At 44.9% G+C, this 17,444-nt stretch overlaps 1 protein-coding gene across 2 annotated transcripts in view; it reads right to left on the minus strand.

Annotated features, from left to right (window-relative positions):
• LOC121548975 (lethal(3)malignant brain tumor-like protein 3) overlaps positions 1-17,444 on the minus strand; it is a 46,002-nt gene that overhangs the window by 11,903 nt on the left and 16,655 nt on the right. For both annotated transcript variants that reach the window (XM_045210248.1, XM_041860713.2), the window contains exons 16-19: positions 15,318-15,420; positions 12,210-12,365; positions 11,734-11,859; positions 2,085-2,173 (exon numbers count right to left, since the gene is read on the minus strand). In XM_045210248.1, the coding sequence (XP_045066183.1) occupies positions 2,085-2,173; positions 11,734-11,859; positions 12,210-12,365; positions 15,318-15,420 (474 nt within the window). The remainder of the gene's footprint in view (positions 1-2,084; positions 2,174-11,733; positions 11,860-12,209; positions 12,366-15,317; positions 15,421-17,444) is intronic.

Genomic DNA, 17,444 nt, shown 5'->3' on the forward strand with positions numbered 1-17,444 from the left:
CTTAAGTATTTGATCACCTACCAACCAGTAAGAATTCCGGCTCTCACAGACCTGTTAGTTTTTCTTTAAGAAGCCCTCCTGTTCTCCACTCATTACCTGTATTAACTGCACCTGTTTGAACAAGATTGTAGACCTGCACAAGGCTGGGATGGGCTACAGGACAATAGGCAAGCAGCTTGGTGAGAAGGCAACAACTGTTGGCGCAATTATTAGAAAATGGAAGAAGTTCAAAATGATGGTCAATCACCCTCGGTCTGGGGCTCCATGCAAGATCTCACCTCGTGGGGCATCAATGATCATGAGGAAGGTGAGGGATCAGCCCAGAACTACATGGCAGGACCTGGTCAATGACCTGAAAAGAGCTGGGACCACAGTCTCAAAGAAAACCATTAGTAACACACTACGCCGTCATGGATTAAAATCCTGCAGCGCACGCAAGGTCCCCCTGCTCAAGCCAGCGCATGTCCAGGCCCGTCTGAAGTTTGCCAATGACCATCTGGATGATCCAGAGGAGGAATGGGAGAAGGTCATGTGGTCTGATGAGACAAAAATAGAGCTTTTTGGTCTAAACTCCACTCGCCATGTTTGGAGGAAGAAGAAGGATGAGTACAACCCCAAGAACACCATCCCAACCGTGAAGCATGGAGGTGGAAACATCATTCTTTGGGGATGCTATTCTGCAAAGGGGACAGGACGACTGCACCGTATTGAGAGGAGGATGGATGGGACCATGTATCCCGAGATCTTGGCCAACAACCTCCTTCCCTCAGTAAGAGCATTGAAGATGGGTCGTGGCTGGGTCTTCCAGCATGACAACGACCCGAAACACACAGCCAGGGCAACTAAGGAGTGGCTCCGTAAGAAGCATCTCAAGGTCCTGGAGTGGCCTAGCCAGTCTCCAGACCTGAACCCAATAGAAAACCTTTGGAGGGAGCTGAAAGTCCGTATTGCCGACATCCCCGAAACCTGAAGGATCTGGAGAAGGTCTGTATGGAGGAGTGGGCCAAAATCCCTGCTGCAGTGTGTGCAAACCTGGTCAAGACCTACAGGAAACGTATGATCACTGTAATTACAAACAAAGGTTTCTGTACCAAATATTAAGTTCTGCTTTTCTGATGTATCAAATACTTATGTCATGCAATAAAATGCAGATTAATTACTTAGAAATCATACAATGTGATTTTCTGGATTTTTGTTTTCGATTCCGTCTCTCACAGTTGAAGTGTACCTATGATAAAAATTACAGACCTCTACATGCTTTGTAAGTAGGAAAACCTGCAAAATCGGCAGTGTATCAAATACATGCTGTTTACAGTTACTACACACAGAGTAGTGGCAGACACCCCAACGGTCAGAAAGGTCAGTGCCGTTTGATGTCTGTTTCAGGAAAACATCTTCTGTCTGTCTCTGTATTCAAATAATATTCCCCTCCAGTTTGCTGCTTGCTGCTGGTTCACTCTCATGACTGGCTATGTAGTCTTCTATCCCTTCAGAGGAGTGAGAACTCAGAGCCTTGGATGTTCTGACACTGGAACATCACACAAAGAACCCTGAATCCACAGTCCTGTACTGTAGAAGGAGGGAGTCATTCATATTGCTTTAAGGTTTTCCCTATTGTTTTTAGATTAGGTTTAAACTACACTGTAAAGACAGTTTTGGTATGCAGTGCTGTTTGGTTTCATTTGGAGAGGATGGGAATATTAGAATTCTCAATAAATGAACTGAAACCAAAGGAGCTAGGCTTAAATGACGACAAACAAGAAATTAAAATAATTTCAGCGTGTGCCAAAGACATGAACATCCACATAATAACACTGTGTGAAACTGTTTTGAGAGCGTGTGCCTAGCTCTGGCAAGACACAGAATAAGGGGAGAGACATCCCAAGAGGTGAAGACATTCAGCATAGTAAAAGACAGAGGGAGAGATGGATCTACATTACTGATTCATACTGTGAAGGAAGGCACTGGGTAATGACTGGGAGTCAATAGATCAGACTGTACCAGGAATCGACACTGTGCATTGATGCTCTTAAATTATTTGAATGATAGGAAGAATAGGATGTTGTTCAGAGACAGTACAGTACCTTTGGTTTCCATTATGCATGACACCTCACTCTTTATCCCCTCCTCCACCGGCTCCTCTACCTTCCTCTGCTTGCATGGCCGCCCAACCCTGGGAGAGAGGAGGGGGTCAATAGAGACACACAGACAGGGCAGGAACTGGGATCACACAATTTGAAAACAAAACTTTTCACGACATATTGAGTCACTACTTCATTGATTATCACTGGACATTCCAAGATGTTCAAATACTAGCCGTCACTACTACTGGACTTCCTGACAGGCCGCCCCCAGGTGGTAAGGGTAGGTAACAACACATCTGCCACACTGATCCTCAACACGGGGGCCCCTCAGGGGTGCGTGCTCAGTCCCCTCCTGTACTCCCTGTTCACCCATGACTGCATGGCCAGGCACGACTCCAACACCATCATTAAGTTTGCTGACGACACAACAGTGGTATGCCTGATCACCGACAACGATGAGACAGCCTATAAGGAGGAGGTCAGAGACCTGGCCGTGTGGTGCCAGGATAACAACCTCTCCCTCAACGTGACCAAGACAAAGGAAATGATTGTGGACTACAGGGAAAAAAAAGAGGACTGAGCACGCCCCCATTCTCATCGACGGGGCTGTAGTGGAACAGGTTGAGAGCTTCAAGTTCCTTGGTGTCCACATCACCAACGAACTATCATGGTCCAAACACACCAAGACAGTCGTGAAGAGGGCACGACAAAGCCTATTCCCCCTCAGGAGACTGAAAAGATTTGGCATGGGTCCTCAGATCCTCAAAAAATTATACAGCTGTACCATCGAGAGCATCCTGACTGGTTGCATCACCGCCTGGTATGGCAACTGCTTGGCCTCCGACCGTAAGGCACTACAGAGGGTAGTACGTACGGCCCAGTACATCACTGGGGCCAAGCTTCCTGCCATCCAGGACCTCTATACCAGGCGGTGTCAGAGGAAGGCCCTCAAAATTGTCAAAGACTCCAGCCACCCTAGTCATAGACTGTTCTCTCTGCTACCGCACGGCAAGCGGTACCGGAGTGCCAAGTCTAGGTCCAAAAGACTTCTCAACAGCTTCTACCCCCAAGCCATAAGACTCTTGAACAGCTAATCATGGCTACCCGGACTATTTGCACTGCCCCCCCACCCCATCTTTTTACGCTGCTGCTACTCTGTTAATTATTTATGCATAGTCACTTTAACTCTACCCACATGTACATATTACTTCAACTACCTCAACTAGCCGGTGCCCCCGCACATTGACTCTGCACCGGTACCCCCCTGTATATATATATAGCCTCCTTACTGTTATTTTATTTTACTTCTGCTCTTTTTTTCTCAACACTTTTTTGTTGTTGTTTTATTTTACTTTTTTATTAAAAATAAATGCACTGTTGGTTAAGGGCTGTAAGTAAGCATTTCACTGTAATGTCTGCACCTGTTGTATTCGGCGCATGTGGCCAATATAATTTGATTTGATTTGATTTGAAAATGCAATGTAGCTTGTAATCACTTTTAAATCATACTCAATCAACATGCTGCTCTGATTTAGTCTTGATAATTCCTAAATAACAGGGTGATGACTTGAGTTTCTCTCTAAATTAAACTTAGCTAAGGCATTATGTCTCCTCTCTTCTCCATGTAAAAAATAAAATAAAAAAGGTAAGCCAGTTGAGAACAAGTTCTCATTTACAACTGCGACCTGGCCAAGATAAAGCAAAGCAGTGCGATAAAAACAACAACAACACAGAGTTACATATGGAATAAACAAAACGTACAGTCAATAACACAATAGAAAATATATATACAGTGTGTGCAAATGTAGAAAGTTACGGAGGTAAGGCAATAAATAGGCCATAGTGCAAAAAAATTACAATTTAGTATTAACACTGGAGTGATAGATGTGCAGAAGATGATGTGCAAATAGAGATACTGGGGTGCAAATGAGCAAAATAAATAACAATGTAAATATCAATATGGGGATGAGGTAGTTGGGTGGGCTAATTACAGATGGGCTGTGTACAGGTGCAGTGATCAGTAAGCTGCTCTGACAACTGATGCTTAAAGTTAGTGAGGGAGATAAGTGTCTCCAGCGTCAGAGATTTTTGCAGTTCGTTCCAGTCATTTGCAACAGAGAACTGGAAGGAATGGCGGCCAAAGGAGGTGTTGGCTTTGGGGATGACCAGTGAGATATACCTGCTGGAACGCATACTACGGGTGGGTGTTACTATGGTGACTAATGATCTAAGATAAGGCAGGGATTTGCCTAGAAGTGATTTATAGATGACCTGGAGCCAGTGGGTTTGGCGACGAATATGTAGTGAGGGCCAGCCAACGAGAGCGTACAGGTCACAATGGTGGGTAGTATATGGGGCTTTGGTGACAAAACGGATGGCACTGTGATAGACTACATCCAATTTGCTGAGTAGAGTGTTGGAAGCTATTTTGTAAACGACATCGCCGAAGTCAAGGATCGGTAGGATAGTCAGTTTTACGAGGGCATGTTTAGCAGCATGAGTGAAGGAGGCTTTGTTTAGCGAAATAGGAAGCCGTTTCTAGATTTAACTTTGGATTGGAGATGCTTAATGTGAGTCTGGAAGGAGAGTTTACGGTCTAACCAGACACCTAGGTATTTGTAGTTGTCCATATATTCTAAGTCAGACCCGCCGAGAGTAGTGATTCTAGTCGGGCAGGTGGGTGCAAGCAGCGTTCGATTGAAGAGCATGCATTTAGTTTTACTAGCATTTAAGAGCAGTTGGAGGCTACGGAAGGAGTGTTGTATGGCATTGAAGCTCGTTTGGGGGTTTGTTAACACAGTGTCCAGTGAAGGGCCAGATGTATACAAAATGGTGTCGTCTGCGTAGAGGTGGATCTGAGAGTCACCAGTCCCCCATATAGACTGCCAGAGGTCCAGACAACAGGCCGTCCGATTTGACACATTGAACTCTATCTGAGAAGTAATTGGTGAACCAGGCGAGGCAGTCATTTGAGAAACCAAGGCTATTTAGTCTGCCAATAAGAATGCGGTGATTGACAGAGTCAAAAGCCTTGGCCAGGTCGATGAAGACGGCTGCACAGTACTGTCTTTTATCGATTGTTGTTATTATATCGTTTAGGACCTTGAGCGTGGCTGAGGTGCACCCATGACCAGCTCGGAAACCAGATTGCATAGCGGAGAAGGTACGGTGGGATTCGAAATGGTCGGTGATCTGTTTGTTAACTTGCCTTTCAAATACTTTCGAAAGGCAGGGAAGAATGGATATAGGTCTGTAACAGTTTGGATCTAGAGTGTCACCCCCTTTGAAGAGGGGGATGACCGCGGCAGCTTTCCAATCTCTGGGTATCTCAGACGATACGAAAGAGATGTTGAACAGGCTAGTAATAGGGGTTGCGACAATTTCGGAGGCTAATTTTAGAAAGAAAGGGTCCAGATTGTCTAGCCCTTTTTGTAGGGGTCCAGATTTAGCAGCTCTTTCAGGACATCAGCTATCTGAATTTGGGTGAAGGAGAAGTGTGTGTGTGTGTGTGTGGGGGGGCAGGCATGGGCAAGTTGCAGCGGAGAGATAGTATGTATGCAGAAATAGTTGTGTGCATTGGACTGAAAGAAGGTCCAAACTGAATAAAATAGAGAAAACTTAGTGCCAGTCCCTGGACAACCAATTAATCTATGCAAATAAGGTTTAACATTTAAAGAATTGAAGTGATGTCTGGTGAGTTTCACAAAATGTTAACCTATACAAATCAAGCTGCCCACATATTCCATCAGTTATCTGAAATGCCAACACATCTCTGGGGACATGAATGTGGAGTAGAACTTTATAGTAAAATGGGATTGAGTGCATATTAGTGTAAATACCTGCTCATAATGACATTTAATTGTTTGAAAAAATAAATAAAAAGAGAAACAGCATTATGTCATACATGACTCATTTAAATCTGATGAAAACAGTGCATGATGGTTTTGGTAGTGTATGCTTGAGGTGAGACTTCTACTAGTATGCCTTACATAAACACAATGAAAGGAAGGTACAGTGCCTTGCAAAAGTATTCATACCCCTTGGCGTATTTCCTATTTTGTTGCATTACAACCTGTAATATTTGGATTTCATGTAATGGACATACACAAAATAGTCCAAATTGGTGAATTGAAATGAAAACAATTATTATTTAAAAAAATTCAAATAAATAAATAATGGAAAAGTGGTGGTGCATATGTATTCACCCCCTTTGCTATGAAGCCCCTAAACAAGATCTGGTGCAACCAATTACCTTCAGAAGTCACATAATTAGTTAAATAAAGTCCACCTTCGTGCAATCTAAGTGTCACATGATCTGTCACATGATCTCAGTATATATACACCTGTTCTGAAAGGCCCCAGAGTCTGCAACACCACTAAGCAAGGGGCACCACCAAGCAAGTTGCACCTTGAAATCAAGGAGCTCTCCAAACAGGTCAGGGACAAAGTTGTGGAGAAGTACAGATCAGGGTTGGGTTATAAAAAAATATCAGAAACTTTGAACATCCCACGGAGCACCATTAAATCCATTATTAAAAATGGAAAGAATATGGCACCACAACAAACATGCCAAGAGAGGGCCGCCCACCAAAACTTACGGACCAGTCAAGGAGGGCATTAATCAGAGAGGCAACAAAGAGACCAAAGATAACCCTGAAAGAGCTGCAAAGATCCACAGCGGAGATTGGAGAATCTGTCCGTAGGACCACTTTAAAAAAACCATTGCTTAAAGAAATGAATAAGCAAACACGTTTGGTGTTCGCCAAAAGGCATGTGGGAGACTCCCCAAACATGGAAGAAGGTACTCTGGTCAGATGAGACTAGAATTGAGCTTTTTGGACATCAAGGAAAACGCTATGTCTGGCGCAAACCCAATACCTCTCATCACCCCGAGAACACCATCACCACAGTGAAGCATGGTGGCAGCATCATGCTGTGGGGATGTTTTTCATCGGCAGGGACTGGGAAACTGGTCAGAATGAAGGAATGATGGATGGCGCTAAATACAGGGAAATTCTTGAGGGAAACCTGTTTCAGTCTTTTCCAGAGATTTGAGACCTTCCAGCAGGACAATGACCCTAAGCATACTGCTAAAGCAACACTTGAGTGGTTTAAGGGAAAACATTTAAATGTCTTGGAATGGCCTAGTCAAAGCCCAGACCTCAATCCAATTGAGAATATGTGGTATGACTTACAGATTGTTGTACACCAGTGGAAGCCATCCAACTTGAAGGAGCTGGAGCAGTTTTGCGTTGAAGAATGGGCAAAAAATCCCAGTGCCAAGCTTATAGAGACATACCCCAAGAGACTTGCAGCTGTAATTGCTGCAAAAGGTGGCTCTACAAATTATTGACTTTGAGGGGGGGTGAATAGTTATGCACGCTCAAGTTCTGTTTTTTTTGTCTTGTTTCTTGTTTGTTTCACAATAAAAAATATTTTGCATCTTCAAAGTGGTAGGCAAGTTGTGTAAATCAAATGATACAAACCCCCCAAAAACCCATTTTAATTCCAGGTTGTAAGGCAACAAAATGCCATGGGGGGTGAATACTTTCGCAAGCCACTGTAATTGTAGGGCAGGCATTAACCTCGTCCCCGGGAGAGAGAGCTGGCTGGTGGACAAGATTAGGCAGGCATTAGTCAGATGACAGTTTGACAAAGCTCAGGGAAGCTGCTGTAGAGAGACTTGGTAATTACAGCAATCTTCAATTATACTCCTCTGACTGTGGCTCTCTCTGTGTGGTAATAAATCGGGTGCTAAGTCCAGAAAAAAAACATTTTTAAAAAATCACCTTAATTGCGTGTTGGTCACTTGAAGGATGTTAATAAAAAGGGCAACACCCCACGCCAAATTCGGACTAAGGAAATCAGCATTCACAAAACATAAGAAATGAATCTAGTCACAACCTGTCTGATGAAAAGCACATCAGGTTAGGGTTGTCACGGTGACCGTATTACCACCACACCGGCAGTCACGAGTCATGTCTGCAGTCAAATTCCCTGTGACTCTTGGTCACAGTAATCCCATCTAAAACTGAGCAAATTAATGGCGCTGATGGGTAGCCTACTAAACTTGCTAACGTCCCTTGCTAATGGCCTGGTACTCAGCACTCTATTGTCCCTCTAATCACTTTCTACACACTTAATGACTGAATTTGAATAATCTGAACGATGAGGACAAATTGTGATGGGAGTTAAAGCTCCTGTTCCGAAATAGCCCCGGACCCAATATGCATACAGTGAGGAAAAAAGTATTTGATCCCCTGCTGATTTTGTACGTTTGCCCACTGACAGAGACATGATCAGTCTATAATTTTAATGGTAGGTTTATTTGAACAGTGAGAGACAGAATAACAACAAAAAAATCCAGAAAAACGCATGTCAAAAATGTTATAAATTGATTTGCATTTTATTGAGGGAAATAAGTATTTGACCCCTCTGCAAAACATTACTTAGTACTTGGTTATTCTTCCACGGAACAGTAATAATGTTTCACTGGGTCCTTGACAAGCTGTTTAATCAACCGGAGAAATGTAATTTGATACATTCTTCAAGTCCAGAGAGATGTTAAGAAATGGTGGATGGTGTGAGAGTGTGATTTGAAGGAGTCAGGCGCAGGAGGGTAAATCACAGAATACAGAGTTTATTCCATAGTACACAGTTATGCTGGATAGCGTCAACAGCACAGGGCGTAATACAGGCGCACTGGAACACAATACAGGCACACGGGGAGAAATAACCCTGGCAATACAAAGTACGGATAGCTCAACCGAGCTACACTTATCTTCACATAAAACAATCACTCACAAGGACAAGGGGGCAGAGGGAACACTTATACAGTGAGGGAAAAAGTATTTGATCCCCTGCTGATTTTGCCCACTGACAAAGACATGATCAGTCTATAATTTTAATGGTAGGTTTATTTGAACAGTGAGAGACAGAATAACAACAAAAAAATCCAGAAATAAACGCATGTCAAAAATGTAATAAATATATTTGCATTTTAATGAGGGAAATAAGTATTTGACCCCTCTGCAAAACATGACTTAGTACTTGGTGGCAAAACCCTTGTTGGCAATCACAGAGGTCAGACGTTTCTTGTAGTTGGCCACCAGGTTTGCACACATCTCAGGTGGGATTTTGTCCCACTCCTCTTTGTAGATCTTCTCCAAGTCATTAAGGTTTCGAGGCTGACATTTGGCAACTCGAACCTTCAGCTCCCTCCACAGATTTTCTATGGGATTAAGGTCTGAAGACTGGCTAGGCCACTCCAGGACCTTAATGTGCTTCTTCTTGAGCAACTCCTTTGTTGCCTTGGCCGTGTGTTTTGGGTCATTGTCATGCTGGAATACCCATCCACGACCCATTTTCAATGCCCTGGCTGAGGGAAGGAGGTTCTCACCCAAGATTTGACGGTACATGGCCCCGTCCATCGTCCCTTTGATGCGGTGAAGTTGTCCTGTCCCCTTAGCAGAAAAACACCCCCAAAGCATAATGTTTCCACCTCCATGTTTGACGGTGGGGATGGTGTTCTTGGGGTCATAGGCAGCATTCCTCCTCCTCCAAACACGGCGAGTTGAGTTGATGCCAAAGAGCTCGATTTTGGTCTCATCTGACCACAACACTTTCACCCAGTTCTCCTCTGAATCATTCAGATGTTCATTGGCAAACTTCAGACGGGCCTGTATATGTGCTTTCTTGAGCAGGGTGAACTTGCGGGCGCTGCAGGATTTCAGTCCTTCACGGCGTAGTGTGTTACCAATTGTTTTCTTGGTGACTATGGTCCCAGCTGCCTTGAGATCATTGACAAGATCCTCCCGTGTAGTTCTGGGCTGATTCCTCACCGTTCTCATGATCATTGCAACTCCACGAGGTGAGATCTTGCATGGAGCCCCAGGCCGAGGGAGATTGACAGTTATTTTGTGTTTCTTCCATTTGCGAATAATCGCACCAACTGTTGTCACCTTCTCACCAAGCTGCTTGGCGATGGTCTTGTAGCCCATTCCAGCCTTGTGTCAGTCTACAATCTTGTCCCTGACATCCTTGGAGAGCTCTTTGGTCTTGGCCATGGTGGAGAGTTTGGAATCTGATTGATTGATTGCTTCTGTGGACAGGTGTCTTTTATACAGGTAACAAACTGAGATTAGGAGCACTCCCTTTAAGAGTGTGCTCCTAATCTCAGTTTGTTACCTGTATAAAAGACACCTGGGAGCCAGAAATCTTTCTAATTGAGAGGGGGTCAAATACTTATTTCCCTCATTAAAATGCAAATCAATTTATAACATTTTTGACATGCACTTTTCTGGATTTTCTTGTTGTTATTCTGTCTCTCACTGTTCAAATAACAATTATAGACTGATCATTTCTTTGTCAGTGGGCAGAGAGAGAGAGAGAGAGAGAGAGAGAGAGAGAGAGAGAGAGAGAGAGAGAGAGAGAGAGAGAGAGAGAGAGAGAGAGAGAGAGAGAGAGAGAGAGAGAGAGAGAGAGAGAGAGAGAGAGAGAGAGAGAGAGAGAGAGAGAGAGAGAGAGAGAGAGAGAGAGAGAGAGAGAGAGAGAGAGAGAGAGAGAGAGAGACAGAGACAGAGACAGAGACAGAGACAGAGACAGAGACAGAGACAGAGACAGAGACAGAGACAGAGACAGAGACAGAGACAGAGACAGAGACAGAGACAGAGACAGAGACAGAGACAGAGACAGAGACAGACTGTAGGCTATTAGGAAGTGGAGGCCGTGCGGTGTGAATGTTTGAATAAGACACAGGAGGCTCGGAGTACCAGAGCAGCCACGGAGGGAGAAACGGCAACCACTTATCTCGCGCTAGACTAACTTCTTGCTAGTTATTTATCGTCCCATCCGATCACATAGTACCTGTCTTGACTGCGTCAAACTGAGAGAAGCTAGCTAACTAGGCTAATTGAGGCGAACCATAACGTTACTGCGCTTCTTACCATCCTACAGTTACCTACACATAACAACAACTCCATTCAGATTATAGCCTAAATAGCAGCCTACCTGTTGGCTTTTGTTTGTTGTAGCCTTTCATTCTCATTTCACTTTTAATTTTGTCATTTTAATTCCAACTTCCATTGATTAGATATCCCCTGACTTGCTTGCCACACAAGCAGAGCAGCAATGCAATTGTCTCTCTCTCTCTGCAGGAATTGCAAGGATCAGAGCGCATGCCTTTTTTTGCAACTTTTTCCAAATCATCAATATAGAGTCGCATCATGCAGCCCATATGTTTTGATTTCTAAGACATTCCCAGGTTTATAGGCCTATAACAACTAAATAAAGAATGGTTCTAATTGTGATGGCATAGGCTATATCACATTTATTAATTTGACTTTTTTAAATGTAGATGTTCCAAAGGCGCGCATCAGCAGCTTGTACGAGTGGAAGCCCAGAGATGCTCAACATGTTTATGTTAATTAACAGTCAATTACCGTGAGACCGGCAGTCATTTGCATGACAATTACCGTCGGACAACATTTTGTGACTGCCACAGCCCTACATCAGGTCCTCACAATCCTATCAGTCTAACACTGGACCAGCAGGCAGTAATGACACAGTCACACACCACCCGACCACCAGATTGAATACAGCCATTCCAGAGAGAGCAGGGCTATTCACGTGTATTGTAAGGGCCACTCACCTCCTTTTTGGCTCTGTGCCGGCAGGTTTCTTGATTGGCCGCTCCATGGCACTCGCCACCGCGCTGCCAGCCTTTTCGCCCCTGCAAGTCTTGTCCAGGTGATTTGGGTTGGCGATTAAGTGCTTGCTAAGAAATTGGCAGAGAGATAAATGTTTTTAATGTTGTGCAGCACATCCATATTATGAGAGCCATGGCTGGCGGGGAACTGTTACACATGTGAGTCACTTCAGACAGAAATAGATGAGAGCTGTTCGCACTTTTTTTGGTGTTAAGCCACTAAAATGCTTGAAGGAATTTGGAAATTAAGTTATATTGCAAAATTCAAAGCTACACGATGATAGTCTCAGCCAAACTCTACATTCTAATACGCCTACACTGGAATCATATATTCCCCCCCCCCCCTTCAATATCAGTCTCAGACTGTCTGAGAATATATTGTAGTTAGAGCAATGTTTTGGTTACTGATTGTTCCTTACTCTGCAGTGAGAGCTGGAGCTGGGTTGATATCTGGGTTGGGTTCTGCCCGTCGGGGTCGGCCCAGTCCTCCTGATCCTGGCATCTCACCACTCAGACGGTCTGGCAGCACTGAGTCCTTGTTGATGTTGATGTCAGAGTATGGGCATCCCACCGCACTGCAAATCAGAACACGTACATTATTCCAAATGACTGATTTAAGGAAAAAGGACTTAAGTGTAAAAATAACTTCATAATAGGACTTAATTACAACTTAATAAGGTGTTATAGGTCTCCTGAGTGGCGCAGTGGTCTAAGGCACTGCATCGCAGTGCTAACTGTGCCACTAGAGATCCTGGTTCGAATCCAGGCTCTGTCGCAGCCGGCCGCGACCGGGAGACTCATGGGCGGCGCACAATTGGCCCAGCGTCGTCCAGGGTAGGGGAGGCAATGGCCGGCAGGGATGTAGCTCAGTTGATAGAGCATGGCGTTTGCAACGCCAGGGTTGTGGGTTCGATTCCCACGGGGGGCCAGTATAAAAATAAATTTAAAAAAATGTATTCACTAACTGTAAGTCGCTCTGGATAAGAGCGTCTGCTAAATGACTAAAATGTAAATGTAAAATGTTAATAACAAAACAGGATATGAATTCACACATCAGTGATCTTGGGGACAGAATCAAAAGCTAATATAAGCAAAGCAGAAGAGATAGATATATATTTTAAGGCAGCTCACTCACACTGAGTGTATGTCACAAACGCTCTTCCCTGTCTAATCGGGCAAACATTGATGTTGGCATAAAACAGTTTACACAGTTCCTAGTCCTACTCAATAGTCACTACAGCCAACCTAAAGAGTTCTGAGTCGCTGGGGTTGAAGTAATTCATTCCAATGGCAGTGTGCAGACTGAGGCTTCTTCATTTACAACGCCTTATCATCGTCCACCTGTGTAATGTGCTACTTCTCATTACCTTAGGGGGAAACATACTTTAACTCCACTAAAAAGGAAATGGGATGGGTCTATATAAACAACATATTTGCATTGAAATGGTTGAGTAAGCCTCGCTGTCACACTGCGACCACTCTGACTGACGAGAGGCGAGAAAGAGATCGCGTTTCTCTCTTTCTCCTCTAATCCCTCTCTAATTTTTCCTGGCCACTGGCACACATTTTTTGCATAATGAGGGCTCTTTCCGATTATTTCTGTCCGTAGCTAGCTGTCATACTACCGGTTTAACATTCCAGGTTTGGCAACAAACACTGATAAAGCACCTCTCATTCCATAGATACATTTTAATAAGATACATTCTGTACTCAGACTCCAAGTTAATCAGCTTACATTACAGATACTGAACCAAGGGACTGTGTCCTCATTAAAAAGTGACTCTACTGCAGTATGCATGACCTCCGGTAACTCCATAATACAGCACCGCAACGTCGGGATAAAGAACTAGAGTCATTTTGCCTTTTCTGCAAATATTATTTTGCTCACATTAGTAGATCTACAGCTGGAGGGGTACATGCTGTAAGAAAGCCAGGTGATACAGATGTGGATGTATGGAGAACGGAGACGCGGTTTCTCAGGAGAAAAGGGAAAGAATTGTGATGAATACTGATGGGAGAGAGTGACATTTGTGCTTACACGGCTGTGCTTCTAGCTCCACACAGCCAATTATACAGGCTCTACACAGCCTCACCCCAGGGGCATTCAGGTACGTGTGGACCATGTACAATACCTACCTACAGTTGAAGTCGGATGTTTACATACACCTTAGCCAAATACATTTAAACTCAGTTTCACAATTCCTGACATTTAATCCTAGTAAAAATTCCCTGTCTTAGGTCAGTTAGGATCACCACTTTATTTTAAGAATGTGAAATGTCAGAATAATAGTAGAGAGAATTATTTATTTCAGCTTTTATTTTTTCATCACATTCCCAGTGGGTCAGAAGTTTACATACACACAATTAGTATTTGGTAGCATTGCCTTTAAATTGTTTAACTTGGGTCAAACGTTTCGGGTAGCCTTCCACAAGCTTCCCACAATAAGTTGGGTGAATTTTGGCCCATTCCTCCTGACAGAGCTGGTGTAACTGAGTCAGGTTTGTAGGCCTCCTTGCTCGCACACGCTTTTTCAGTTCTGCCCACACATTTTCTATAGGATTGAGGTCAGGGCTTTGTGATGGTCACTCCAATACCTTGACTTTGTTGTCCTTAAGCCATTTTGCCACAACTTTGGAAGTATGCTTGGGGTCATTGTCCATTTGGAAGACCCATTTGCGACCAAGCTTTAACTTCCTGACTGATGTCTTGAGATGTTGCTTCAATATATCCACATAATTTTCCTTCCTCATGATGGCATCTATTTTGTGCACAAGTGCACCAGTCCCTCCTGCAGCAAAGCACCCCCACAGCACGATGCTGCCACCCCCGTGCTTCACGGTTGGGATGGTGTTCTTCGGCTTGCAAGCGTCCCCCTTTTTCCTCCAAACATAATGATGGTCATTATGGCCAAACAGTTCTATTTTTGTTTCATCAGACCAGAGGACATTTCTCCAAAAAGTACGACGATCTTTGTCCCCATGTGCAGTTGCAAACCGTAGTCTGGCTTTTTTGTGGCAGTTTTGGAGCAGTGGCTTCTTCCTTGCTGAGTGGCCTTTCAGGTTATGTCGATATAGGACTCATTTTACTGTGGATATAGATACTTTGGTACCTGTTTCCTCCAGCACCTTGTGTCATGCACAAAGTAGATGTCCTAACCAACTTGCCAAAACTATAGTTTGTTAACAAGACATTTGTGGAGTGGTTGAAAAACAAGTTTTAATGACTCCAACCTAAGTGTATGTAAACCTACGACTTCAACTGTATATTGCTGACCTCCGGACCTACCACAGCTGTTGTAGGCCAACCTTCACTTTTAGAAGGAACATATTGGGTGTCTGTCTCTTGCATTATGAGTCTCTGTGCTACAGTATTGGCTAATACAGTACATGTAACTGGTGGATCAAGTAACCATTCACCGGCCTGTAGAGATATAAAGCCTGTTGGGGTTATAAGTGGACATTTCTATTGGATGGTAGTTTTGATGGCCTGGCCAGCCAGACAGAGTGAGTGCTGTGTGTGTGGGTACCTGTGGTGGCCAGAGTAGCGGGCTCCTTTGATGTGGCCCACACCTTTACACCCTGGGGTGGGACATCCGCCCTGCTCAGACGACTCAAACAGCTCCTGTGGATCTGTGGATGAGGAGAGGGGGATGAGGAGAGGAGAGGGGGTGAGATATTATATCCGGATCTACCTAGTGATACACTACTCACTACATGACTTCTGGCGAACCGTCCTAAAATAATGTAATGCTAATGTGCAGTGTCCATATTAGGATAGCCTCAGTCACAAGGAGTTGGTGTCAACCTCACAAGGAGTTGGTACTATTCAGAGTCAATACAGGTACAGAGAAAGCAGATATTTCCCTGGATCTGTCCTTATGACACGAGTGAGCTGCCATGTGGAGCAGTAGCATTTATCGCCCCCCAGGTTCCCTTGGAGAGTTCATCAATGAGCTTGACGCCTTGATAAGTTCCTTTCCTGAGGATGGCTCACCCCTCACAGTTCTGGGTGACTTTAACCTCCCTACGTCTGCCTTTGACTAATTTCTTTCTGCCTCCTTCTTTCCACTCCTTTCCTCTTTTGACCTCACCCTCTCATCGTCCCCCCCTACTCACAAGGCAGGCAATACGCTTGACCTCATCTTTACTAGATGCTGTTCTTCTACTAATCTCACTGCAACTCCCCTCCATGTCTCCGACCACTACTTTGTATCCTTTTCTCTCTCGCTCTCCTCCAACACTACTCACTCTGCCCCTACTAAGATGGTAATGTGCCGTCGCAACCTTCGCTCTCTCTCTCCCGCTACTCTCTCCTCTTCCATCCTACCATCTCTTCCCTCCGCTCAATCCTTCTCCCTCCAATCTCCTGATTCTGCCTCCTCAACCCTCCTCTCCTCCCTTTCTGCATCCTTTGACTCTCTATGTCCCCTATCCTCCCGGCCGGCTCGGTCCTCCCCTCCTGCTCCGTGGCTTGACGACTCATTGCGAGCTCACAGAACAGGGCTATAGAGGAAAACTAGACTCCCTGCGGACCTGGCATCTTTTCACTCCCACCTCTCTACATTTTCTTCCTCTGTTTCTGCTGCTAAAGCCACTTTCTACCACTCTAAATTCCAAGCATCTGCCTCTAACCCTAGGAAGCTCTTTGCCACCTTCTCCTCCCTGCTGAATCCGCCCAACAACCTGCCCACTTGACCCTATCCCCTCCTCTCTTCTCCAGACCATCTCCGGTGACCTTCTCCCTTACCTCACCTCGCTCATCAACTCATCCTTGACCGCTGGCTATGTCCCTTCCGTCTTCAAGAGAGCGAGAGTTGCACCCCTTCTCAAAAAACCTACACTCGATCCCTCCGATGTCAACAACTACAGACCAGAATCCCTTCTTTCTTTTCTCTCCAAAACTCTTGAGCGTGCCGTCTTTAGCCAACTCTCTTGCTATCTCTCTCAGAATGACCTTCTTGATCCAAACCAGTCAGGTTTCAAGACTGGTCATTTAACTGCGCTTCTCTGTGTCACGGAGGCTCTCCGCACTGCTAAAGCTAGCTCTCTCTCCTCCGCTCTTGTCCTTCTAGACCTGTCTGCTGCCTTTGATACTGTGAACCATCAGATCCTCCTCTCCACCCTCTCCACCCTCTCCGAGTTGGGCATCTCCGGCGTGGCTCACTCTTGGATTGCGTCCTACCTGACCGGTCGCTCCTACCAAGTGGCGTGGCGAGAATCTGTCTCCGCACCACGTGCTCTCACCACTGGTGTCCCCCAGGGCTCAGTTCTAGGCCCTCTCCTATTCTCGCTATACACCAAGTCACTTGGCTCTGTCATATCCTCACATGGCCTCTCCTATCATTGCTACACAGATGACACACAACTAATCTTCTCCTTTCCCCTTCTGATAACCAGGTGGCGAATCGCATCTCTGCATGTCTGGCAGACATATCAGTGTGGATGACGGATCACCACCACAAGCTGAACTCGGCAAGACGGAGCTGCTCTTCCTCCCGGGAAGGACTGCCCCCTTCCATGATCTCGCCATCACGGTTGACAACTCCGTTGTGTCCTCCTCCCAGAGTGCAAAGAGCCTTGGCGTGACCCTGGACAACACCCTGTCGTTCTCCGCTAACATCAAGGCGGTGACCCGATCCTGTAGGTTCATGCTC

This window comes from Coregonus clupeaformis, chromosome 33 (assembly GCF_020615455.1).
Source record: "Coregonus clupeaformis isolate EN_2021a chromosome 33, ASM2061545v1, whole genome shotgun sequence".
Taxonomy (NCBI): Eukaryota; Metazoa; Chordata; class Actinopteri; order Salmoniformes; family Salmonidae; genus Coregonus; species Coregonus clupeaformis.